Below are 27,113 nucleotides of genomic sequence, written 5' to 3'. Positions count from 1 at the left end.
TATGAAATTCCTCTGTTACCCAAAGATACCAGTCATTGCTGGAGGAGGTTATCAACAGGATGTGACTCCTGCTTGACCGGCACACTGGACTGGGAAATTGGAGGCTCTACATATACTTTCCACCCTTGGAAAGCACCTTCCGCTCACCATCCCACACCAAGATACTGCCTTAAAAACACAGCTTTGAGAGAATAAGATATGTTGATACCATCTGGAGTGAACACATGACTAGACCCAGGTAAGTCTACTATGGAAATGTCTTAAGATTTTGGTGGGTGAGTGAGGAGATCTGCTTATCTTACAACTGCAAAGGGAGATCTCATATGTAAGATCTCTTGGTTATTAAAACTGCCACCTATTAATCTGGAGTTGCCTGCCTCTTTCTTCAGTCTCTCCTTATCCTACAAGCTATGAACCAAAAATAATTCTAGTGGAAATGAGCAGACAACAACTAGATGACAAACAAATTGTATATAATGTTGAATGATAGTATTTGCTGAGAAAATGTTAACTTTAACATAAGTGTGGAAAGGAGAAATGGGTTAGAAGGACTGCAGTTTTAAATACTAATAGATTGTTTAATAAGGGCTCACTTCATAGCTCAGTCAGTAAAGAATCTGCCTGCAATGCAGGAGATCCCAGTTCAAGATTGTTTAATATAGTCCTCATCTAGAAAGTGGCATCTGACCCAAGACTTAAAGGAAGTTACTCTTTAACTTCATCAATATCTGGGGAAAGATTGTTCTAAAAGAGTGATCAGTCAGTTCAAAGGGAAAGAGCTTAGCATTTTTTAAGGCATAACAAGAAGCCCAGAATAACTAAAGTGACATAAATTAAGGAAATAGAGAAGAATAAGATCAAAGAGATAGCATGGTTCTCAAATGACATATCATTTGGGAGGGCTGACTCTCACTTTGAAGAGCAATTGATAAATTTTGAATCAAGAGATGAGATGCTCACACTTACCTAATTGAAACAAATAAGCAAAAAATAAAAAGAAATGCAATCCATTTTGACATTCAAAGTAGATGGTAGGAGCAAAAACACTTAGAAACATTTTGCAGTAGTCTAAGTAAAACTTTTGTTGTTGTTCAGTCGCTCAGTCGTGTCTGACTCTGGAGACTCCATGAACTGCAAGATGTCAGTCTTCCTTGTCCTTCACTATTTCCCAGAGTTTGCTCAAACTCATGTACATGCATTGAGTTTAAAGGTAAGCCTTTTATACCAGGATTATATCAAGAAGTGTGATGAAAAGTTATTATATTTTAAGTAAACTTGAAGGTATATTCAATAGGATTTTCTAAAATATTGAATATGAATGAGAGGAATGAAGGATCACTATAAGGTTTGGGCCTGGGCAAGTAGATGGATCAATTGCCATCAACCTATATAAAAGAGGTAGAGAATAGGACAGATTCAGGAGTTTAAACTATAAGTTAAAATCTGGACATATCTCACTTAATTAAATGCACAAGTGGAAATTTACAATAGCTTTATATATATACATATATATATACATATTTGGATTATAAAAGAAGAGGTAAAGATAAGTGGAAATTTGGAAATTTTCCATTTACATTTGTAGTTATTGATACATCTATATCAAGATAGAGATATGTATTTTATCCATAGATAAGAACGTCAACATTTAAATAGAGGGGAAAAAACATTCAGGCTTGGATTACTCCTAAATACAGAGTTAGAAAGAAAGAAAAGAGTAACATATTAAGAAAAGAAAACCCCAAATAATGAAGAATCTTGGGAGCCAATTGTGGTACTTTATCGAGAATAAAGGGAATAATTGACTGGGACCATTTCAACCTTGGCTAAGGTAAGATGCTGTTACTTTTTTTTTTTCCTTTTTTATTGGCTTGTTTTGTTGTTAATGATATTTTTCTTACTAAGCTTGATTTTTAAGCCATTGGAATTTATTTCCTTTGTCAGATAACAGGATTGAAAGTGAAAGCATTCAGATTGTGTTAAAGTTATAACAATGTAGATGGGTTCCTCTCAATGAAAAATATTCAGATATGAATATAGACAGATATTATAGTTTCCTGAAAATTATTAAACATTAAAATAAAACAATGATCAAACTTTAAATTTGGAGAAATGGTTATTCAAATGGTTTTAATTTAATTTACCTCATGAGTAAGCAAAGTAATTAATTTATTTTGTTTGAAAAGTAAGCACACATTGTGTTAATTTTCTTCAAATATTACCAACTCCACCATCCAAAAGAATCAAGTAATGGAAACTAATATTATCTTGTTTAATGTGTGCATTTAGTGAAATCAAATTAACCAAATTCAATAGGGTAAATATTATCAATATTTTCTTGGATAAGATAGACAATTTTTTACTTGTCAGTTTGGAAATAATAAAATCTGATCTGACTCCCAAAGGCATTATTTACACTGTAGGAATTTTAAGGATTACTGGAAAATTGTAGTAAGAATTAGTATTACACAGACCTGGTAATTTCTTTGATTGAATCTGATCCTCCAATTTATAGCAGACACAATCACATATCTATTTAAAATATGAAGTCTGTAGCTCTGCCCTTATAAAGACTCCAGTAATTTATCAGTGATTTTTCTGATCAAGGAAAGGCAGAACCCTAAAACTAAATTCATTATTTAATTGCTGAAAAATGTAGTCAAATTAACAATTATTTACAATCGAGCTTAGAAATTTGGTATGTCTTTTCTATTATCATTCTGGTTTTCTCATAGCAATTATAGATCACAACTGAAGCTGGGTTTAGTGTGGTGTTTTTAGTATTTATAGCATGTAAAACCAGGCAGCGAATGTAACTGCCTATTCCCCTAGTTCTGATCTCACATAATCTCTTCTCTTTTAAGCAGACTTTACTTATACAGTAATTATGGCTCTCCTTGGAATGTGTTTGCTATTGTCACTTATCCCTCTAGTGATTATAGAATAAAGTGAGGCATTAATAGATATCAAATTCATTTTTTCTGACTACCTTAAGCCACTCTATATAATCCTCCTCAAATATTTGTCTGATTTATACTGGAAAGTCTCTAGCAATAGGGAAAGGAATTATTTTTAAGTGAAAACTAATACTCTCTGAACTAAAAGTTTTCTGTTTTCTGGACAATCCCAATGATAAGAAAATCTTCACCTATTTTTTAAGGACCCAAGTATATTTTTGTTTTATTAGCATTAAATATTTAATATATGTTAGCTATTGGTGGTTAAGTTATTGAAATAGTCTTTGTCTTTAACTATTTTCCAATATAGTAACATAATACAATGCATAAGGGTCATAATTTGATAAGTGCTAGCTATTTTAAAAGACTTGGTAACAGACTAGTCAAAGCCAAACTTTTACATAAATTCTATCTAGAAATCACCCTGGCCATGACATTTGCTCTTCAAAGGAGGAGTAATAAGAAAGAAAAGGGTAATTCATGACATAGAAACTGGGTATCATGTAATTTCCTCATGAAGCTTCTTTTAGTTTAGGTTTTATTCTCCAGGCTAGACTAGGGCAAGCTTTCTGAATTGCAGTCTTTCAAAATTTGCAAATGATTATTACATATTATTTTCCCTCTCTGTTTATTTCCCATGTCTTAGGGTATCTATAATCTGTTTTCTGGACAATCCCAATTATTAGCAAAATTTTACATTCCTTAAGTTTTCTTATCTACAATCTACATGTCACTCTTTTTTTTTTTTAAGGTTTCTTCAAATACAATGGCTTCCAATCTCAACAAAATTATCAGCCAAAAGACTCCAATAATTTATTAATACATATTTAAATATTACCCATATGATTAATATAGTCCATGAATTATCTAATCATAAAAAGGAAAGTCAGAACTATAATTTCTCATTCTGAGAAATATATTATTGTTGAAGGAAGGTTTAGATTTTTTTAGCATCAACACATTACTGACACATACTTTACTCTCAGATAAAATTCACTGGTTAATCCCATAGGAAAGAATTGTACAAAAATTTAGTTAATTATTCACAGATATATTTATAACATTTTATATTCCAAGTGCCTCACATCCTAATCAGTGGGTAGACATCATTGGCTAGGTAAACACTTGTCCATATTTGAGAGCTTGAAGCAGAAAATCACAATCTGTACCAAAGTTTTTTATAGTCCCATGATACTCTAGTTCCAAATTGCATGCAATAATTTAGCTACTTTTTCCCTGAGTAAATCATGTTTTACTTTTAAAGATGTTTAAAAAATGTTAAAAGCAATATCAGAAGTACTAATAGGAATCAAATAAAATGAAATTTATTTTTATAAATACTATTTTATTTCATAAAAATACAAAAATATAAATATACATTTATAAAAATATGAATGAATTAACACAAAGACATTCTTCAACTAAATAAATATGGCAGTAATAGTCATTCCTATTTCTTTAGGGATATATTTTTTTATATTAATTTACAAAGCAGTTGCACAATGTTTCATTTAATAGTAAAGGTGACTGTAAGTCAGTTAAGAAAACATTATTTATAAAGTTCTTATATCTAAGAAAAGGCACAAAAAGCCTTTTATGTATATGTTATCGATTATTGATGTGATATACTTTCCTTCAGAGATTGTTAGGCAAAGAGGGTGAACTGGTTATTATTACTTTTTAAAATCTATGTCATTCATATTCATTCACAGAAACTTACTGATTAAGCAAACTCTTACTAAGACAACACCTACGTATTGTTTGTAATTTTAACTTTTTAAAAATTTCCTCCAAGGAAGAGAATGCAGGCCACTCCATCTAGTAGCAAAGAGAGTACTTCCACCGACATCCGTGAAGTCATACCATACTCAATCTCGGTCACTATCATCACCCCCATACATATCAGCAAGTTTTTTAAAACGAGGCCCCCAGTCGCTGAGGTAATCATAATCTTGGTTGCAATCTGCTGTAAGAGATTCCAAAGAACTGAGGGAATCTGCTATGGAATCATTCCCTTCATAGGCATAAGTTGCCAGTGAATCATAAGGAGGTGCACTCGGGTCTGAGTCATTTTCTTTCAGTCTTCGATGGATAAAATCTTGTACGTCAATATTTTCCCACAGAGGTACAGTCCTCCTTATCTGAAAAATTGTTTCAGGCATTACATCCCTTCTAAGTTTACTATCTTCTCTTGCTTCTGGATTCCTTAATGTGCCGATGTCAAAAGCTTGGGTATCTTCTTCCCCGCCGCCTTCATCGTTATAGGTCACGATGTTGTCCCGGACGTCGTCTTTTGAAATTATCAGAGGTTCCTTTTTTCTTTGCCTCTTCAATGCAGCAAAAAGCACAACTAAAACTATTAACAAAAAACAACAAAAAACAAATATAACAAAGAGACAGAGAGAAAATAGTGAGTTTCCATAATTCTGGTTTAAATACAGCATACTCCTATGTTTGTGACCTTGATGTGGTGAAAGAGGTGTTAAGTTCATTTGGATATAAAGACTAACTACTCTGTACAAATGCAGCATAATTTGGGCCAAAGACTGGATGTGCTATATTGACAAAAGAAAAGAAAAGAAAACAAAAAAAAAAAAAAAGCAGATAATACAGTCCCATTTATTTGCTTTTGAGACTCAATCTTCTATAGGGCTGAGGCATTGAAAAACTTTAATTATGACTAATGCATTTAGTCAACTGAGTATATAATATCTCACTTTTCCTCAATGCACATTTGTTTCAAAATATTAAAATTCTAAAACTACAATCATTATTATTACAAGAGAAATGGAGCACAAATTTTATGCTTTCTTAATGACTCAGGATATATGCAAAACATTCAAATTTATGCATATATACACATAAATGCCTTATATGCATATATGTGTAAATATGTGTCATGTGTATTGTATATACATATGTATACACACATTATAGATATGTATACACACATATATATCATGGTTTCATCCATTCCCATTATTGACCTGGTTTTGAAAGCCTGCTTAAAATCTGAAATATAGTTCTATATGCTACAATATTAAATTCAAACTTAAACTCATCCTTACCCTCTACTCATCTTACAAAAATTACCTTGCTTCTAAGGACTTTCTTGACTTATACAGTGGTATTCAAGCTTCGAGGCTGGTCCCTCAGCATACACTGGGAACCCTCCCCACATATGATATGCCTTCTTATTTCTTTTATACTAGTGAAATGTAAACCATATGCAAATGTTTGACAACAAACATTTGCAAGATAAATACATTTATAAACTAAAAATTACATTTAAAAATGTAAGAAAGATTATGTGATTTCCAAAAAGGTATGTTTTCCATTGAAAATGGACAAAGTCCATAATTTTATATATAAGAAAAGTTAAAATGATATAAAGAAAAATTTCCCAAGCATACTTATACATTGCTGGGGAGAAATAAAAGCAAATTTTCTCTTACTTTAGGAAAGTGAAAATATTTTGTTGGTATTACTGATGTTTAACTGAAAAATAAGAAAAGTGTTGGCTCAAATTCTATCTTTAATTTTTTTCAATCTATGTTTTGAGATTACAGAAACTAATTTTCATTGAGACTGCACTTCACCATGGCCCTGATGCCCCTGTAACTATCATTAAGGCCTGTCCAATGCTATTGTTATATTGACCAAAACACTTTCCTCACCTTGTACTAATTAGTAGAAAGAAAACAAAAAAATCCTTAGAAATATCTTTACTAACCTGCACCAAGCAGGCTTTTGGTGCTGAGCTATATTCAGAGTCATGCTGGACACATTATAAAAAACTATCCATTGAAAACGAGACATATCTTTACTCTCTCCTATTAAAGGATGAGCGTGTTAATTAAATTCAATATAGGTCTGAAATCCACCAATCTAGTGAGCCATGAATTAGAACAAGATGGTTCTTTCCAAGTTTAATATTCAATGAATTAATTTACATGTGTGTACTCAGTCGCTCCGTCATGTCCAACTCTTTGCAACACTATAGACTGTGGCCTACCAAGGTCCTCTGTCTGTGGGATTCTCCAGGCAAGGATACGGGAGTGGGTTGCCCTGCCCTCCTCCGGGGGATCTTCCTGAACTAGGGATTGAACCCACATCTCTTACATCTCCTGGATTGGCAGATGGGTTCTTTACCACTAGCACAACCTGGGGAGTCCAAACTAATTTATAAATTCTCTATATGTGTAGCACAACAATGGTATAGTCAAATGGCTTCAAGGGTTTCTTAGCTAATATAAAGTTTATGCATTTTCACAAATGGCCCTTAGAATCTGCTCTGAGTATTATCTCCTTTGCCAGGTCAAAATTATCTGCTTCTTTTCCCTCAACTGAGGTTATTAATCTGGGGTATGTGAATGCAATTCAGAGAAGCTAGGATAAGGAATAGAAAAAAATGCCTCATTATTTTTACTAATTTATAACCTGAATGTAGCACTTTCTGTCATAAATATCAGCATAAATTATAGGGATAGTAAGAGTATGGTGACTGTCAAACCAATGGAAATCATAGATACTTTATATTTCATTATACTTAGGACATGTCACGAATGATCATTAGGCTTGCACTAAAACAAAGCATATATAAGCACATTTTTCTTTCTGCTTTTTGTTTAATTTGGATATATATATATTTCCTTTTGTATTACATGTTTTATTTAATAAGTTTAAATTATTATTCTAATATGGTTCACAGATTTCATTTTCACTACCAAAGGTGTTCAAGGAACCAAAGGGGTTAAGAAGTCCTGCCCTAGGTTTTAACCCCTGCCTTGTGTCATGGATATAAATGAAGAACTACATTTCTTTAAACTGTGAAAGGATAGGCCTAAAATATCATGGCCCTTGTTATAGCCACCTTGCAGAGCCGATCTCCTAAATACAGAAATATAGCAACTATGTGGAGCTATTAGTATAAAGGCTTGAAATAATGGCAAGAGTGCTTAAGAAAGTTTATAATAAAACCTTATGAATTAGAACACATTCTGACTAAGATAATAAAAGATAATTCCATGTTTAGATAATAAATTGAAAGGTAAAATATATGAAATGTGTGCCATCCATATTGCCCAGGTCAGAAAGATGGCAAACTTTTCTGAATAAAAGAGCCTTCTAGAATTTCTGCATAGAGATTTAGTTGAATAGTGTTAGGATATCTAAACTTATTTTGGCAGATGAATATTATTCCCTCATATGCATGTCTTTTTGTGTGTATGTATTATATTAATACTGGAATTAAGGAAAAAACAAAATATACCTATTTCCATCTTGTTCTAAATTAGAGAAGTAGAACTATTTTAGCAAATAAAACAGCATGATCTCAGTAGCACTTTGCTGAAAGGGTAGGGTAAATTTAATCTCCATAGGGACACAACAATATTTTACAGAGGAGCTGAAATTTCTAATAGCACGTGGACATGCAGATTGCTGCTGCTGATGGTAGTATTGTGTAAGTTCAAAATCACCCTGATAAATTGTTTTTCTAAATAGTTGGACCATCATAACTGGGACAAATGTTTTCCCCTCACTTGAATCAGTTCCCTGCTGAAGTCCTGCAAGAATATCTGGCCAAAGGGACCACATCCAGATAGGTTGAAGGGATTTGCAGTGAAAAGGAGCCAACACATATGAGTACTGGAACATAAATTTGGCTAGCGCTCCTGCCCTAAGCATTCATTTTGGATGAGTATTTGATGGAAACAAGTTTTGGGGGAATGTTTTACAGTGGAACAACCATTTAATTGAATTAAATTGTTGTCCTGTTAGGGCATACTCAAAGCATTTGCAACTGGAAGCATGACTTGATTTAGAAAATATTGCTGAAGTAGGTATGGTCACAGTGTCATAGTGATATTTTTAAAAATGAACTTAAGCATTTTCTTTGGTGGACTGAAACTACATATAACAAATATTATGAAAAAATGTCTATATTATTGTGACAACTTAAATGGGCTGGTTAATTCCATGTATGAAATACATGGTAATATTAGGAACTTCATTTGTAAAATAGTCTTTTGTTTTGAGGACAATGGTTAGAAAGGTGAATCCTAACAAATAATAATCTGGGTTTGAATGATAGTTAGAACACTTTCTGAATGAGTGACTTAGTGTAAGTTATCTAACCCTCTGTAGAAGAATGAAAGTATTTACCTTAGTTGACATAAAAATTCAATCAATTATTAAATGAAGTACCATTTGAAATGTGACCATATTAGTTCACACTAAACACTATACATATATAAAGTGTACTTTAAAATATCTGTATATATCACCAGTTATTATATCCTTGTTTTTTGTCTCTTGTAAGCTAGACCTAGCCCCCATTAAATATTCATTTTTTTTATCAGAAGAACAATTTTAATAACAAGCTCAAATTTTCCCTCTTTAGCTATAAAGGAGAGTGTTTTTCAGTACACAAGCACTGGGTAATGAAGAAGAGAATTCCTTGAATTGAATGAGTATATCACAGGGGCATATCATTCTGGGGCATACTTACCAAGCAGTATGATGACGCAGAGGAGGATGGCAATGAGAGCTCCAGTGCTCAGGCCAGCAGAGAGGACCAAGGCTTCAGCACTGCAGGACTGCATGTTTCCTTGATTATCACAAGCACACACACGAATGGTGAGTGTGCCAGTGCTGCTTTGAATCGGATAATCATTGTCAAAAATTAAAATTGGCAGCAAATATGTGCTCATTTTGTTGCGGCTGTACCCATCTTTTCGGGTCATGATTCCTGCTGTATTATCTGTTAACAAAAAAAAAAAGTCAGATCAGTCTTTTAAATTCTGCCTCTTAATGTTTCATCATAATTATCTTAAAAATGCTTTGTACCTTTATTGTCTACAATGGTGAAGTTTGGATTGAGGGGGAATTCTGGCACTGGTTCAAAAAAGAATTTGTGGCCTCGGGGAGGATCATCTTTGTCCATGACACTGACAGTCTGAATCAACTAAAACCAAAGAAAAATCAATTAAATAGAGCACAAAAAGCAACTCTTGTTATTACAAGACATTTAAAGTCAGCGTTTGGGCTTTAAATATATCACTGAAACTAAACAAAAAAAAAATTCCATTTTGAGAAAATTTTCCAGCGTTTTTTATAGCTCTGTCTAATGTAACTTATTTAATGAGGAATAAAAAATGTCAATCAAGTCTTAGTTTGCAGAGCACCTCTGTGAATCATTGTCTGCTTCCTGGCCACTATTGTAGCCAAGAAAGGAAATCCAAAATTAGATCAAGTCAATATATTTTGCCTTTTGACTTAATATATACTACCAGTCCATTTTATTATGAATTGGTCACCAACATCTTGCCTCCACTAGACAATGATTGTTTCAAAAGCAAAGAACATAACAGATGGATCTTTAAAAAAAAAAGTGATTATCACAACCACTCCTAGAGAATAAGGAAACTATAAATATAGTTTTGGAAAAATGAGCAATATGCTATATAATACCAGAAAGCAGAAGATTTTAAAGCTTTGGGGTGTCATAATTACAATAAGATTGCATATTTATTCAAAATGTTTGCTCTTCTTTTTAAAGGTAGCTGCAAAATTTAGAAGAATCTACGAATAAAGCCTTCTAAAGTTTTGTAATACACTGTTGAATTTGAGAAATTATAGCACCTCTCAGCCATGCTCACTCTAGGTCAGAGGTGTGCCACAGTGGGAAGATGGAACAGCAAATGACAGATTGGGCAGTGAAATGCTAGTGAGCATTTTATCGTGGATAAAATACAAAGCCACACATCGGGGGCCCTGTTTTCCAGTCCTGGGTCTGCCATCTGTGTGATTTGTAATCACAGTCATTTAATTACCATTACTTTCAAATTCTCTTCTACAAAAAACAAATAGTTTCATCACTTCCAGGTATCACAGTCCAACATTCTGTGATGAAGAATTAGTAGAGTTCCGCAGTAGTTTAATGTATCCACCATTGTGGTTATTGTGTATTCTCTAAGTCCATACTAGGGGGCTCATTGATAAAATACTACATTAGTATAAAAAGTGGACATAGTCAGCATTTTCCTAAAATTACTTTAGTGATGTCTGAAATATTGCTTTATAAGATGACCTTGTAACTGTTGTACAATCTTTTTTATCTCACTAATATTAAAGCTGAAAAAACAGACAAAATATAACTAATCTCAAACCAAAATGACCTAATTGAGCAACTGAAAGTGGCAAAGGTAATCAGCAACAAATTATTATGGTTTCCTTCATATTAACCCAGGTCAATTTTATTTTCTTACTTCCTGTTTTATTTAATAATATGTTTTCAGCCCATTCGTGATTATATATCACTACCAGTATAAATATGAATCCAGGTAGGAACTTTTATATATGTGATATCTATTATATACCTGGTATATAAATTAAAGCATATATTATAATTTTCCTATTATGTCAGAGATTATATAAAATATTTAAAAATTCATATTTTTACATGTGTTCCCCATCCCCAACCACTACAATATTGTAAAGTACTTAGCCTCCAACTAATAAAAATAAATGAAAAAATTCATATTTTTAAGGTTATTGTGAGTTGTTTGGTATGGGAGATAAAGAAATGACAAGGTGAATTGACAATAGCTTTCATGAAAAAAAGAGGAAAAATTTTTTTTAAGTTTATAACTTACCTGGCCAGGTTTTGCATTTTCACAAACAAATGTTTCATAGTACATGGCAAATTCTGGAGCGTGGTCATTTATATCTAGAATTCTGATGAAGACAGGAATGTGGCTACTTTGTTTTGAGTTATCTGCAGTGAGAACATGTGTAAGATTTTAGCCACATTTACAGAGTAGCAGTGGTATTCTTTGCCCCATTTGTAACTTAGCAACACATCATTTCTAGGGTATTCACTTTTTGAATGGATTGCTGATGTATATCTCAGTTTTCTTACATGGCTCAAGTGAAAAGCATGATAGAATGAGGAGAATATAACTGAGAGTGAATATTATTTGTAAGATATGCTTTTCTTAGACTGATTATTTTATGATTAGACCATGTTTTATTCTACAGTAAGATGTAAAAGAAAGCCAAATTTAAAATGAATGAATATTTGGTAATTCTTAAAATAAGTTAAAAATCCGACACACTCTAAGTAATTTCTCTCAGTTCTAATAATAAAATCATCCCTCTCAGGAAAAAGTTTATTTAATGCTATTATTTTAAGACTTTGGTGAAAAATAATGTGCTCAGATGGATGTATTTCCAACTTACTTATTTCTGTAGCTGTGACGGTTATATTGTGCCAAGGAGTTGATTCCCTGTCTAGAGGCTTCAAAGTGAAAATAGAGCCATTTTCTGAGTGAATACTGAAAATCCGGTCCATGTCAGTATGCCGATCAACAGAGTACCTAGCAGGAAATAGACTCATCATTCCAGGCACTGTTTTAAGATTACAGCTCTTTTTCTGTTTTGCATATAGGGTTATCGTTACCATATTTCTAAATTCCATATATATGTGTTAATATGCTGTAATGTTCTTTATCTTTCTGGCTTACTTCACTCTGTATACTATCTACGGTGAAACAGATCACCAGCCCAGGTTGGATGCATGAGACAAGTGCTCCGGCCTGGTGCACTGGGAAGACCCAGAGGAATCGGGTGGAGAGGGAGGTGGGAGGGGGGATCGGGATGGGGAATACGTGTAAATCCATGGCTGATTCATATCAATGTATGACAAAACCCACTGAAATATTGTGAAGTGATTGGCCTCCAACTAATAAAAGAAAAAAAAAAAAATCTAAAAAAAAAAAAAAAAGATTACAGCTCATCTACCATTTCATAAAGTTAGAGGCAATTCACACAGTGGTCTGATAAAGGTGACAAGTAAAATACTGATGATTTTCTTGAATTTTTATTTAGTGTAATTTTCATTTAGACAATTTGATACATTTGACTGATTTCATTATTACTATTCTATGATTATGTGTACTTCAGAGTCATTATTGACATTTGTGAGTCCCTGTGGCAGCTTTTAAGTGAGCTTTTAATAGTCACTTGATTTATTTATCCTATCATAAACCTATTGCAGTACTTGAGACATATTAAACAGCCATATTAAATTTGATAGAATCAATTCCATTGGATAAATTGAAATTAAGTTGCAAATAACACATGAAAATGTGTGTCCACAGAGTACTTATAAGTGGATATGCAGAGGCTGTTGTAAAATACATGGGTCTTGAATGGTTCTCAGTTCAAGGATTATTTCACCTGAATCAAATGCCCTGCTCCATTCTCTCCCTTTAACTTATTTCAGATAAAAACTGAAATGACAAAGGACCATAGAATTACATGACTCTCTCTCATTAGGTATATATGTAAGATGTCATCCTAAACTTTGTATTATTCAGTGACTGGCAAAATAATGCCCACTATCCTCCAATGGATGTCTATCCCCTTATCCCTGGAAGCTGTATACGGTTTACTTTACATGGTAAAAGTAACATTTCAGGTGTGGTTAAGGTTAAAGACATTGAGATGGGAGATTAAACTTGGTTATTTGTGTGTGTTACTAACTCAGTTCTGTTCGACTCTTTGCAACCCCATGGATTGTAGCCTGCCAGGCTTCTCTGTCCATGGAATTATTCAGGCAAGTATATTGACGTGTATTGTCATTCCCTTCTCCAGAGGATCTTCCTGATCCAGGGACTGAACCCTGGTCTCCCACATTGCAGGCAGATTCTTTACTGTTTGAGCTACAGATTAACCCTATGAACCCTTAAAAGTTGAAAAAGAAGGCAGAAAAGTAAAATTCTAGCTTACATGAAAATTCTTTAGTTACATCAGGCCATGTTAGACCGTACTAGTTGCCATTTTTGCATATTTTAAATTTCTGCTGTTGAATGTTTAATTGAGCCATGTAAGAACCTAAGTGCATCTCACATGTTAATGGGAATCTTGGTAGAACAGATTCTGATTCAGAATATTCTGCAATTCTAACAAGCTTAGGTGGATCCAGGTTGTAAGTCCATTGACAAGGTTTTGTATAACAAGGTTATAGACCATGGGATAAATTGGTTAGTAAAAGGACAGCTAAAAGAACGACAACGGCAGAGAGCTAACAGACTAATCAGCGTCAAGTGGCATCCTCATTTTTCTAGGTCTCTCTTAAAGACACTTAGCAAAATGAACTCCCTTTTAATCTGGTGAGTTTGGGAATTAACAACTCCCATTATAATTCTGTAATATATCCATTGTTGGGCACTTACTTTGACAAAAATTAGTAATAGATATTTAGGTTTCTAAACATTGTGAAACATTGGCAATTTTTGACATATTGGATGAAAATGGATTTATGTAAAGGCTATGTTTTTATGTTTGGGTTATTGTAATAAAATACACATAACAGTCTACTTTTATAAGAAATATGCTTAACTTAACGGATCCATTAGTAAACTCAGATTTCAAAAATAAGTTTAACAGTATAGTATGTGATGGTGCTTATGTAATTTATTTTCTGCTAAATTTTGTAAATTTATTATCTCAAACGCACAAATACAGTTCAAAATGAGTATTTGGGCATGTGGAAATATACACAATAATGTATATAGATTGGATTTCATCTTAAAATAGGAAAGCTAAAAGCTTTGTATACTTGTTCTCAGATTTCTTTCTGTACTTCACTTCCCAGATATGAAACCAGGTCAGTCACCTCCTTGTTCTCCTTTGGACATGTTGTGCAATGGACAGTAGAGCTATATGGAAATGGTAGTATCCCATTATTTTTGCAAATGGAGTAGGAAATGGCAACCTATGCAAGTATTATTGCTTGAAAATTCCATGGACATGCAGCCTGGTGGGCTGCAGTCTGTGTGTGGGTCGGAGAGTTGAACATAACTGAAGCAACTGAGGACAATTTTGCAATAATTATGATTGTAATTTTTCTGCACAGTTGTTACAAAAAGAATTTGGAGATTTTTTTAAAAACCCAAGTGACATTTGGTCCCTGTCCAAGAATACCTATCCTATAAAACCTAGATACAAAAAGAATTATATAAGTGCATTTTAGTGTGCATGTATATGTGTGTTTGTGTGTGTGTGTGTATTATATATTTATATTTCCTAGAGACAAAAGTTATGCTGGGTTATAACTAAGAATTCATTGTCAGCAAAGGATCTGAGATAGTTCTTCTTTTTTTTTTTTTAATAAACATCAGTGTATTAAAATGAAGACTAAAAGTCATATGAAATTTTCTCTTTAATTTTTATTGCTTGGTGGTGGTTGTGGTTTAATTGCTAAGTCAGGTTCAACTCTTGTGACGCCATGGTCTGTAACCCACCAGGCTTTTCCATCCATGGGATTTCCCAGGCAAAAGTACTGGAGTGAGTTGCCATTTCCTCCTCCAGGGGATCTTCCGGAGCCAGGGATCCAACTGGAATCTCCTGTTTGCAAGCAGATTCTTTACTGTTGAACCATCAGGGAAGGTCTTTTATTGCTTAAGTTGTTTTAAAATGAAGCAAGATAGAGTGTTTTCTATTTCTAGGTTTCAATTTTCCTAAAATTTAGCCCTTAATGTAGCCTGAGAGTTACTGGAATATTTAAAAAAAAAAAAATTTTTTTTTTCCTAAAATACTTGGACCAAATTTTACTTATCAATACAAACAATCCAAAAAAAAAAAAAAAAAAAACCACAAAGAAAGTAAGTAAAAGAGCACAACCCAATCACATCTATGTGTTGAATTAAACTCAACTCATAATATTCACCTTTATATTTTTATCCCTATGATTGGAATGTTCAGTAGCTAACCATAATATGCTTGTTGCTGAATAGATTTCTGATTTCTTCCTATCATTTGCATCAGAGATCAAGAGGAAAATAAAAATTTCTTTGTTCCCATTAGTACTTGCCCTAGAGATTTGTGTGGGAGTTTCTGTGATTGTGGAATAATTAATAATTCTTACATTTCATAAATCTAGCTTTGACTTGGCATTTGTGTGGCATCAAAACAAGTCCATGTTTCTGGCTGCCCCACTTTTAGGTTCAACCTTGAAAGGTACTGTCTTCAAGTTAAGAATTCATGAAGAGGAATCACTTTGATGATTTATAAATAGTTCACTTTAATATTAACACTGCAAACTTCTGGGTGTGTATTTATAAGTTTGCCCCATTGCAAATTATGTCTTGCTATTTTTCAAAGCCCAGAGACAATTTTCATTTATTTAGCAACCAATGTTCTATTTTGAACACAGAATAGGATGTTCTGGTTTACCTCTTAATAATAAATACACCAGATTACAACAAATGACCAAGAGGAGGCTGATAAACACAATGTGAGACAAAACTGTCTCTATGCCTCAGCAGATTATTTAATAAAACAATTTTTTATTGATCTCCTTATACTGAATTTTTAATAATAAGTTTAAAAAATCATTGGCGTGATTTTTTGAATGAATAACTTATGCAGAAACAGGAGCTAATCATATAGGCAGCAAAAATAGCAAGGTCAAAAGGTCACAAGAAAGCTGAGACTGTGGAACCTAAGACCTGGTTCTAGCTTGTTTTCTGTGTTGCTGTTTGTGTGTTTGTTTGTTTGTTTTTCAAGTTCTACAATTAAGAATCAAACACATACATGTATATGCATGGCTGAGTCCCTTTGCTGTTCACCTTAACCTACCACAACATTATTAATCGGCTATATCCCAACATAAAATAAAAAGTTTAAAAATAAATAAATAAAATAGATAACCAATAAGGACCTATTTCACAGGGAATTCTGTTTATATTCTGTAATGACCTAAATGGGAAAATTTGAAAAAGAATCAATATATTTATAGGTATAAGAAAATGTGCTTCCCTGGTGGCTCAGACTATAAAGAATCCTCTTGCAATGCTGGAGACCTGGGTTCACCCCCTGGGTTGGGAAGATCTCCTAGAGGAGGGCATAGCAACCCTCTCCAGTATTCTTGCCCGAAGAATCCCCATGGACAGAAGAGTCTGGCAGGTGACAGTCCATGGGGTTACAAAGAGTCGGATAGGACTGAGTGACTGAGCACATCATCACTCTTCTGTCCACCTGAAACTAATACAACGTGGTTAATCAGCTATACTCCAATGTAAAAAAAAAAAAAAAGATTCTTAAAAATAAAAAAAGCAAACACATAGAAGATCTCTGTATTTTCACCTACTACAAAAATGTCAGTTAAATTACAGACACCAGAACAAATCAACAAATCAGGAATATGCAGAAATATGTCAGAGATAGCATTCCTTTCCCTTTTCTGTATCCCAGACATCTTCCACTAAGTGAATAGACTTAGGCTGCGAGTTTGTTCATCATTTTTTCAGCTACTGCTTTCCAGAAATGTGTCTTCCAGCTACAAATTGAAACCTTCCTTGAGAATGTGGCTATACTGCTTAAACAAATAATTCATAACATTTTCTGGAAATACCAGTGACATAATTTTGAAATTACCATTATCTTATTCTCTGTAATGAAATCAAACAAACATTATGAAAATACTAATATAGATGAAGGCACTTATTCCAGTTTATTATGGAATCATGTACTTTACTGTGACATAACTAAATTTCTCACCAGCAAGTTTGTTTTTTACTTCTCTGCATGACTGCTGTAGAACTGATTTCTTCCAAAATTTGTTGAATTTTAAATATGCTGAGCATAAAATAGGTGTGAAATGAGACAACATACTCTTTCAGAAACTGTAAAGCTATAATCAACCTTAAAACTTAGGAAATCCAGGATAACTAATGAGGTGACGCAAAGTTGACAACAACTGCTAATTGTAACCAGAATCTTATGTTGCAAGTGGAAGCTGTATTTCAGAAAATATGTTTCATGGACGGATTTACTGGTGGGTGAGAATTACTTCCCAAACTCTCCCTGTAAAATGCTTCTCCATGATGTTTATCGGCTCTGTCATCCTTCTAAATGATTCAGACAAACAAAAGAGTCAAATATTACAATGCTGTCTTCTGGTTGAATTACCGATTATTTTTCACACTGTAATTGAATATACAAAGCTTTTTTTTTTAGCATACATTTTTATGCTAGCAAGATGAGTTTAATATTATATTTTCAGGCACGGCCCAATATTTTATTAGATTTGGCAGTATAAATTTAGAAGCATAATTTCAAATTCATGTGTTCCCCCAATATTTTTCTTCCCTTTGTCACAATTCTTGAGATTTTACAGGTAAAACTACAGCTCATTGTTTTTTGAAGATGTTAAGTACCCTATAAAAGTAAATATTTCAGGTAGAGCTATGAATTTAAAAATGTATCAGCCACTTTTATGTATCATAAAAAAGGTTGCAAGTTTTACTGTCAGTCTTTGACCAAGAATTTTTTCTCCTGAAATTGGATCATGTGGAAATTATCAGATATAATGTGTGAGATATAGATTCACACACTATGAGTCAGACACAACTGACTGACTTTCACTCCACTGCATATATATATATATATATATATATATATGTGTGTGTGTGTGTGTGTGTGTATAGACAATAGAAGTTTATTAAGAAAGGTAATTATATTAGCAAATATTTACAGTTAGTAAAATACATAAATCCATAAATATTATAGTAGTTCTACTTAATAATAAATAATTAGGAGATGATAAGTTGTTTGAAAGATGAAATACTTGATGGAAGTAGAATAAATAGCACTGGTGTATCTACTGAGGCGATAATTATAGACATCTTATTTGCTGTAAAATTGTGCAATACATTTTTCTAAAATGAATGGCTATAATTATGTAATCTTGAAAACCTGAAAGCTTGAAAAGATACGAATGTTCTCACATATAAAATAACAGGGACTAGATTTACCACCTGTTTCCACACTAAAAGCCAGATGAAATATATGAAACAATTATTTTTGAAGTATTGGATACCAGGAGACAGAGAGTGTAATTCCTGGGGAAAGAGGAAAAAATGATGCAATCCTTAAAAGTGACTTTGTCCTGGGAGGGTCTCTAGGCAATAACACAGAAGTGGGAGCCCAGGTGGAGCCTGTCAATCCCTTGAGTTCAAGAGATGATTCTGGGGGTCCAAGGAGACTAATGTGGGCTACAATTTTCTGGGTAGAGAACTTCAGGGGATAGAACTTCACTGTGAACCACAAAAATATGAAGAGAATCCCACTCAACTCCAGCTGAGTACTGGTCAGAATACATAAGAGAACAAGTAAAATCTATGGCTTCCATAGATGTAACCAATTATAAGGTCCAGCAGGAGCAAAGTTGAATTGGCATGTGTCTGGAAATAATTCTAGTTAAATAATTCTAGCCAAAATGGAAAATTCACCACTCATGGGGCTTTGTTGGACTACTCAGAAATGTCTTACCTGATTTATGGGGCAAAACCAGTTATAGACAAAGGGCTGCTAAAGCGAAACCCAAAAGGTTTAAGCTATTTCAAGTAACTTAGCCACGCATCTGAATACAGTTCAAGAGTATTTATAAAAATATAAAGTGTCACACACTAAACACAGTATAAACACAATACTTTTTGTGCAATCAGAAATCACTGGTGAGTATGGAATGGGAAATGTGACTGCAAACAAAAATCTGTCAACTAAAACTAACCTGGATATTACACAGTTGACAGAATCAGCTGACAATGATATTTTAACAGTTATTTTAAATGCATTCTGAATATTTAACTTGGAGAAGGAAATGGCAACCCATCCCAATATTCTTGCCCAGAGAATCCTATGACAGAAGAGTCTGGTAGGCTATAGTCTGTACAATCGCAAAGAGAGGAAAGAATAAGGATATATATATATATATATGTGTGTGTGTGTGTGTGTGTGTAAATATATATATATATCCTTCATAAAGCTTCTAGAAAATAAACTACAGTCTGTGAGTTGAAAATCATCCTATGATGGAATTAAAGCAGGCTAGGTATTGCCAAAAAAAAAAACATAGTAAACTTTAAAAGAAAAATGAATGGGAACTATTTAAAATGACTAAGGTGAGGGAGATTAAAAAATTAGAGCACCAGTGAGCTGTGTTGCACTTTCAAGAGACCTAACATAATTAAAATTAAAAGATCTGAAAGAGAGGAACGTAGGGCAAAATTATTGAAGAAAGAGTGGTAGAAAAGTTTTCCAAGTTTGACAAAAGTCATAAACTCACAGATCCAAGAAGCTTAATAAATGTCAAGTACAAAATATATGAAGCATATTATAGAAATCACATCATAATCAAATTGCTTAAAGCTTTTAACAAAATTTCAATGCATCCTAAGGAACAACTAAGTTATTAAGACAAAAATAAACATAAAGACATTTCAAAATATTTACTTTAGATCTATAAAAAAGCAACAACTACCCTCAATCTAAATTTCTATACCCAGCAAGAAAAGAATGATATTAAAAAAGGAAATATTGAAGAATGCCAAATAAGGCACAGTATTAATCCAAACAAGGCAGAAAATAGGAATGATGAAACAAAGAAAAGATAGAGCAATTAGAAAACAATAGCAAACAAACATGAGGTATATAATAACTGAGATAATAAATACACCAGAAGAAATCAACAGATTATTTGATACAGAGGAATTGACCACAATCTGGAAGACAAAGTAGTGGAAATAATTGAAGATAAATAGCAAAAAGGGGAAAAAAAAAAAAGATAAAAATAAAGAAGGAAAACTTGCAAGACTTCTAGTACAACATCAAGCACCATAAGATTCATATTTAGTGGTCCAGAAGAAGAGAAACAGAGAAACAGGAAGAGAGCATATTTGAAGACATGATAGCAGAAGAATGTCCTAACCTGAGAAAGGAAACAGGCATCCAGGCCAGGAAGTACAGAGTTCAAAACAGGATCAACCCAAAGAGGACCACACAAAGACATATTGTAATGAAATGAGAAAATTAAAGAGAGAAAATTAAAAGCTGGAAGGGAAAAGCAACAAGTTATATATAAGGGAATGTCCATAGGCTGTCAGTCAACATTTCAACAGTTAATACACAGGACAGAAGAGAGTGACACAGTAAATAAAATCCAAAAAATAAAATCCAAAGTTAGTAGAAGAAAATCCAAAGTTAGTAGAAGAAAAGCAGTTATAAGGATCAGAAATACATGAAATAGACACTAAAAAACAAGCAAACAAAGAAACAATAGGAAAGATCAACAAAACCAGGAATTAATTCTTTGTAAAAATAAACAAAACTGATATACTTTTAGCCAGAGTCATTGAGAAAAAAGAGAGTGGGACCAAATTAATAAAATTAGAAATGAAAAAAGAGAAGTTACAACCCACAACACAGTCCTCAATAAAACTAGAAGAAAAAAAAAAAAAATCCCTATTATGGACAATGGAAAGAAAAGACAAGGGAAAACTAAACCAAATTCTGAGGGACAAAAGCCATGGGTTGCTTCTTGTACAAGTTTGTCCCTGAGGCTCTGCTATGTACTACTGAATTCAGTCATATTAGTTTATAAATGTGAAATGTTGTTAATTATCTCTAAAAATCAGGCCTAGAAAGCAGAATTATATAGGTTAAAGAATTGGCTGTGCATTCAGATCAACAATAGTTTGAATCCTCAGCCTGCCAGTTATTTGTATAGGGTCCTTGGCAAAGCTCCTTAAACTCCTTGCATCTCTATCTCTATTTATTTTTAACAATACAGATGTACATGTCAATCCTGAACTCCCGATCTATCTCTCACCCTACTCCCCCTCGAGTAACCACAGATTTATTCTCTAAGTCTGTGAAATTCTCTGATGGCTCAGTAAGGAAAGAATCAATTGCAGTGCATGAGACACTGGAGAGGCGAGTTCGATCCCTGGGTTGGGAAGATCCCCTGGAGAAGGAAATGGCAACCCACTCCAGGATTCTTGGAGAATTCCATGAAAGGAGGAACCTGGCGGGATATAGTCCAAGGGGTTGCAGAGAGTTGGACATGACTTAGCGACTAACACACACACACACACACACACACACACACACATATGCATAACTGAATCACTTTGTTGTACACCTGAAATTAATACAACATTGTTAATCAACTATGCTCTAATATAAAATAGTTTATTTTAAAAATATAAGTGATAGCAATGTGCTTGCCTTATAATGTTGTGATGAGATTTAAATGATCTGATACTTTGGATAGTTCCCAGTTCATAGCAAGGGCACAATAAATAACAATTACTTTATAGAGGAAAAGATAGACAAAATATTTGAGTCTCATATCATGGATCTGATGCCACCATTTGAGTAGAAAAGCACTTTGTTGCTTATCACTTGATTCAATGAAAAGATTAAAACCAAAAAAAAAAAAAAAAGATTAAAACCTTTGTGTAGAAAGGGGTGTTAAAATGATTAAACTAAATAAAATCCTGATGCTATCTGAATAAATAAACAAATATCCTTGGCAACATGGAAAATTAGCTTGCCTTTCTCAAGTTAATCAACATTCACTGAATTCCTATATGCAAGATATACCAAATGAATGAGACAAGATTATTAAGAGGCTGTCTCCTTTATACTGGGGAATGCTCAGTGTAGGGCAATAAACTGTTCTTAATCTAAAAGAGTCAATATCCTGTCACTTGTCTAAAACTTTCTAACAGTGGGTATTGTTAACTGACAAAAGGTAAAATCAATGACTTTATTGAAAACATAAATGTGGAATTTTAAGCATAAACATTTGGCATCACAAATACTAGGTCTAAATGAAGGCACAGCCAACACTGACTACTATGTTTTTGGAAACTGCAAAATCTATCAAGAATAGATGTTTACGGAGCATTTATAGCTATTGGTATCTACAGTCCCTTATGCATTTTTATATACATGGTAAATTATTTCTATTTCAATACTACAAAGAACACAAAAACACTCTGAACTTCCTTTTGTTACTTAAAAAAATAAATTCACATATAAGAGATGCCAAAGCCAATCAGCCACACTCAATTTCAATAAAAAGTAAATAAACATAATTTTGGATGTAAACCTGCTGGAGCATATGTGTAGACCATCGGAAAACTAGATTACTTATTTCATTTTAAGAGTTTTATACAACATGATAATGCAAAATTAATACTCTTTTTGTATGATGATATAAAAGTATCAAATAATCTTTCATTCTGGTATTATGTTTTTAAATTAATGTTGAACAATATACAAATATATGATTTGAACCTGAACATTTACTTAAGAAAGAAAGTTACATAAATTCTCTTCTAATTAACCTAAAACTAGCCAAAAGGTTCAAGCTAAACTCTGAGTACTAAGTACGAATTAAAATTTCATGAATTGTTTATTTTAAAAATATATTAATTAACCAACAAATTAAGCTTAGTGTATATTTAGTGCAAAAAATATTGCTTTGTAAATTAACATGAATAGTTATTACATCTTAAGCTAAATTTAATGCCTATATATTTAGTGTTGCTCTCATTGATTTTCTATGTATGATATATGACATGAATTGTAGGAAATTTGGGCATTCCCAAAACATATTAATTATTTAGTTTCCTTAATTAGTATTAAATTTTTAAAATTATATGAAATACAGTTCATTTTACAACGTGGTTTTAGTTTCTGGTATAAAGCAAAATAGTTCAGTTTATACTACATGTAAATATATATATTCTTCTTATACATTCCCATCCATTATAGGTTATTACAAGATATTGAGAACAGTTGCCTATGCTACATGGTAAGTACTTGTTGGGTAGAAAATTAAATCTTAAGCAAAATATAATTTTAGATATTTTATTATAGTAGTCACACATTAACAAACAGTATAGCATTTGCTCCTTTAGTCTTCTTTGTCTTCATCAGCATACCTGCCCATCTTCATCCACCCATCCTATTTATCAATTTATATCACAATTACATTTATATTCTCCTTAAGCATAATTTGAGCTTCCCTGGTGGTTCAGATGGTAAAATATCCACCTGCAATGTGGGAGACCTGGGTTCGATCACTGGGTTGGGAAGATCTCCTGGAGACGGGAACGGCTACCCACTCCAGTATATATATATTCCTAGAGAATTCCATGGAGAGAGGAGCCTGGCAGGCTATACGCTCCACGAGATTGCAAAGAGTCGGACATGACCGAGCAAGTTTCACTATACTTCACTTCAGCATAATTTATGGCACATTTGAAAGCTTTGGAATGGTTAATATAATCTTCAAACTTTGAGAAAGTATTACACTATTATGCACAAGTAATACTAATTTTAATAGTTTCACTGTTCTCAAGTATCACTACTGTCTTTATCAATCCTATGTGTTACTAATAGAATATAGTTGATAATTTGTTTCCCAAAAATTTTTATGTAAAATATGCCTAGGGACTAATTTCAAAGTTATTTCATCAATTTTCCAGGTATCTCTTAATAACTTTTCTAGAAGAACATTTTATTTAGATCTCTTATTATTTAAACTATGATTTATCTAAGAAGGACAGTGGGATAAGAATTACTTCAATACCTAATGGATTAAAACATGGACACAGTAGCCAGATAGCTTGAACCTCAAACCAGCTTTTCCACTGACTAATTTTTTGGCATGTTATTTAAATGCTCAGTGCTATAGTCTTATCATCTGCAGAAAGATAAAATAATAAGAGCTGCTTTGTTAAGTGATGTGTGTGTTTAGTTGATCAGTCATGTCCGACTCTTTGCGACCCCATGGACTGTAGACAGCCAGGCTTCTCTCTCCATGGAGATTCTCCAGGCAGGAATACTGGAGTGGGTTGCCATGCCTTTCTCCAGGGGATCTTCTCAACCCAGGGATTGAACCCAGGTCTCCTGCATTGCAGGCAGATTCTTTACCACCTGAGCCACCAGGGAAGCCCAAAGCGTGATGAATCAAAGGAATCAGTATATCCAGAGCACTTAAAAGGCAGTACAGCTAAGAGCCTTTGTTATGGAAGCATTTGGTCTTATTACTGTACTTGATCACGTATTGTATGTTTTTTTTTTCACACAACTTGTAAATAGTGAGTGATTGTTATATATCTTCAAACTTAGGTTTTCTCAAAACACTTACTTTATTAAATTGTTCATGGCATCTGGGTCATATGCTGTCACCTGTCCAATGATGCTGCCTTCCTTTACATCTTCATCTACTTCTATCAAATAGAAGACTTTACTGAACACAGGAGGCTCATCTACATCTTCCACAGATATTTTAACCACAGCTGTGTCCTTGAAAGGTCCCAAGTGTAAGAATCGTGGATCAGGGTGAGTGTTACTTGCATCCACTTTTAAAGTGTACAGCACCTTGTTTTCAAAATCTAAATTCTGAAGTGAAATGAAGTAACAAAAATTAGTACAACATAGCAGACATAACAAGCAGAGACAATATCAAAATGTAATAAACACCCTCCAGTAGTTCCAGTAATTTTGGTTAAATAAATTTCCCAATTCTTGCTTCATGAGTATATCAAATAAGTTAGTACTTTCTTGTGGTTTTTTTTTTTTTGCCTTACATGTTTATAAAGAGTAGTTGAATGTAACAGTATAACATTAATACTGATTTGCACTTATTAATGCATTTTACATTTTGGTGGTCATGGGTAAATGAAATATCTAATAAATAAATAGGTTATTTATTTATTACTATATTATGTATTATTATTTTAAGTTATAAAAGTTTGAAATCAGCAGAAATATAAAATTGAGATTTATCAGGCTATTCATATAAGTTGCTTCCTTAAGTCCTACAGTTCTAAAACTTGTGTTTTAAAAAGAAAAAAATCAATAATCTGAATGCTGTGGAAAACAAGAATTGAATTGAATCAAACCAATAAAATTAGTGTGATGTAATGTAGTCAATATTTAGCTGGATTATACTATGTAACATTTTATAATGTTCTCCTTCACTGCTTTAAAAATTAAGTATCTTCCACCCTCATCTATTTTAATAGGCATCACACATAGAAATTTAAATATCTGGAAATGTACATGAAGTAATAGCACTGTTGCTATTGTTCAGTCACTAAGTCCTGTGTGACTCTTTGCGGCCCCATGGAATGCAACACACCAGGCTTCTCTGTCCTTCACTGTCTCCCGGAGTTCACTCAAATTCATGCCCACTGAGTCAGTGATACTATCTAACCATCTCATCCTCTACTGCCCCTTTCTCCTTTTGCCTTTAATCTTCTCCAGCATCAAGATCTTTTCCAATGAGCCAACTCTTCACGCCAGGTGGCCAGAGTATTGCCATGGCAAAATAATGTCATGGAGAAATATAAAAATGACTTTTGAGATTACTTGATCCTAGTTTTTTTCTTTTGCTTTGTTTTTTTTTTTTTTTTTTTTTTTGATCTTAGTTTTACTTGTTGTTTATTCTAAGCACAAGCTGTTGAAGCTTTATAGCAATTTTGTCAGTGATAAAGATGCTTAACTCACTTGAAGAGAAATCACAGCTATTCCCATTTATATGAAGGACAGAAGCATGTAAAAGATGGAAGAAATAAATCCTAGGCTTTCTTACCTAAAAAGCAAAAATAAACCATAAAGTGCTCAGTGAAAAAATGAAGACAGCAAGAAGAAACCTGTTTGACAGTTATAATCCCTTCCTGTGTATCCTTGTCAGTGATGACATCGAACATGTCTGCTCCATCTCCTTCAGCAATGCTGTATTCCACCTCAGCATTTTCCCCCACGTCAGGGTCATTGGCTTTTATCCTTCCAAGAGGAGTTCCAAGAGGTACAGACTCAGGAGAATGAAACTGATACGTACCTGAAAATTAAATCAAAGCTGTTTCATCTTTAGATAACAAAAACTTTTATTTCCTCTGCTTTTTTTACTTAAATTAATTTTGTTAGGAGAATTTTTCATCATATTGAATTGTAAGCTGTCAAAAATTACAGATTTATTAAGTTGGGAAAATAATTTATAAAGGCAGAACTCTCTCATTTTATAAATGAGAAATTTGTGTTCCAGAAAGATTAAGTGGATATCTCAAGGTTATTTAGATAATAGATGGTAGTCCTGATGTTAGAATCCAGAACTTTTTGACTTAAGAGAGCAGGAAAGCAGTTGTTTACTGCTTATTTGAAGTGTTCAGTATCATCATTACACATTATTCATGTGATAAATTATTTAGAACATACATTTATTCTTATATTCTAACTCAGGAATAGAAAAAAAAAATAAATCCTTGCGTGACAAGTTCTTTCTTT

At 33.1% G+C, this 27,113-nt stretch overlaps 1 protein-coding gene across 1 annotated transcript in view; it reads right to left on the bottom strand.

The window, feature by feature from the left end:
- Positions 1-4,825: 4,825 nt before the first annotated feature.
- Positions 4,826-27,113, bottom strand: part of CDH9 (cadherin 9) — a 138,340-nt gene continuing 116,052 nt past the window's right edge. Inside the window, exons 6-12 of the mRNA XM_061129638.1 lie at positions 26,483-26,670; positions 24,973-25,226; positions 12,201-12,337; positions 11,615-11,736; positions 9,807-9,924; positions 9,469-9,720; positions 4,826-5,313 (exon numbers count right to left, since the gene is read on the bottom strand). Of these exons, the coding sequence (XP_060985621.1) occupies positions 4,826-5,313; positions 9,469-9,720; positions 9,807-9,924; positions 11,615-11,736; positions 12,201-12,337; positions 24,973-25,226; positions 26,483-26,670 (1,559 nt within the window). The remainder of the gene's footprint in view (positions 5,314-9,468; positions 9,721-9,806; positions 9,925-11,614; positions 11,737-12,200; positions 12,338-24,972; positions 25,227-26,482; positions 26,671-27,113) is intronic.

Source organism: Dama dama, chromosome 25 (genome assembly GCF_033118175.1).
Source record: "Dama dama isolate Ldn47 chromosome 25, ASM3311817v1, whole genome shotgun sequence".
Lineage (NCBI taxonomy): Eukaryota > Metazoa > Chordata > Mammalia > Artiodactyla > Cervidae > Dama > Dama dama.
Note: the sequence above shows the minus strand (reverse complement) of the source record. Positions and strands in the feature narration are given on the sequence as shown.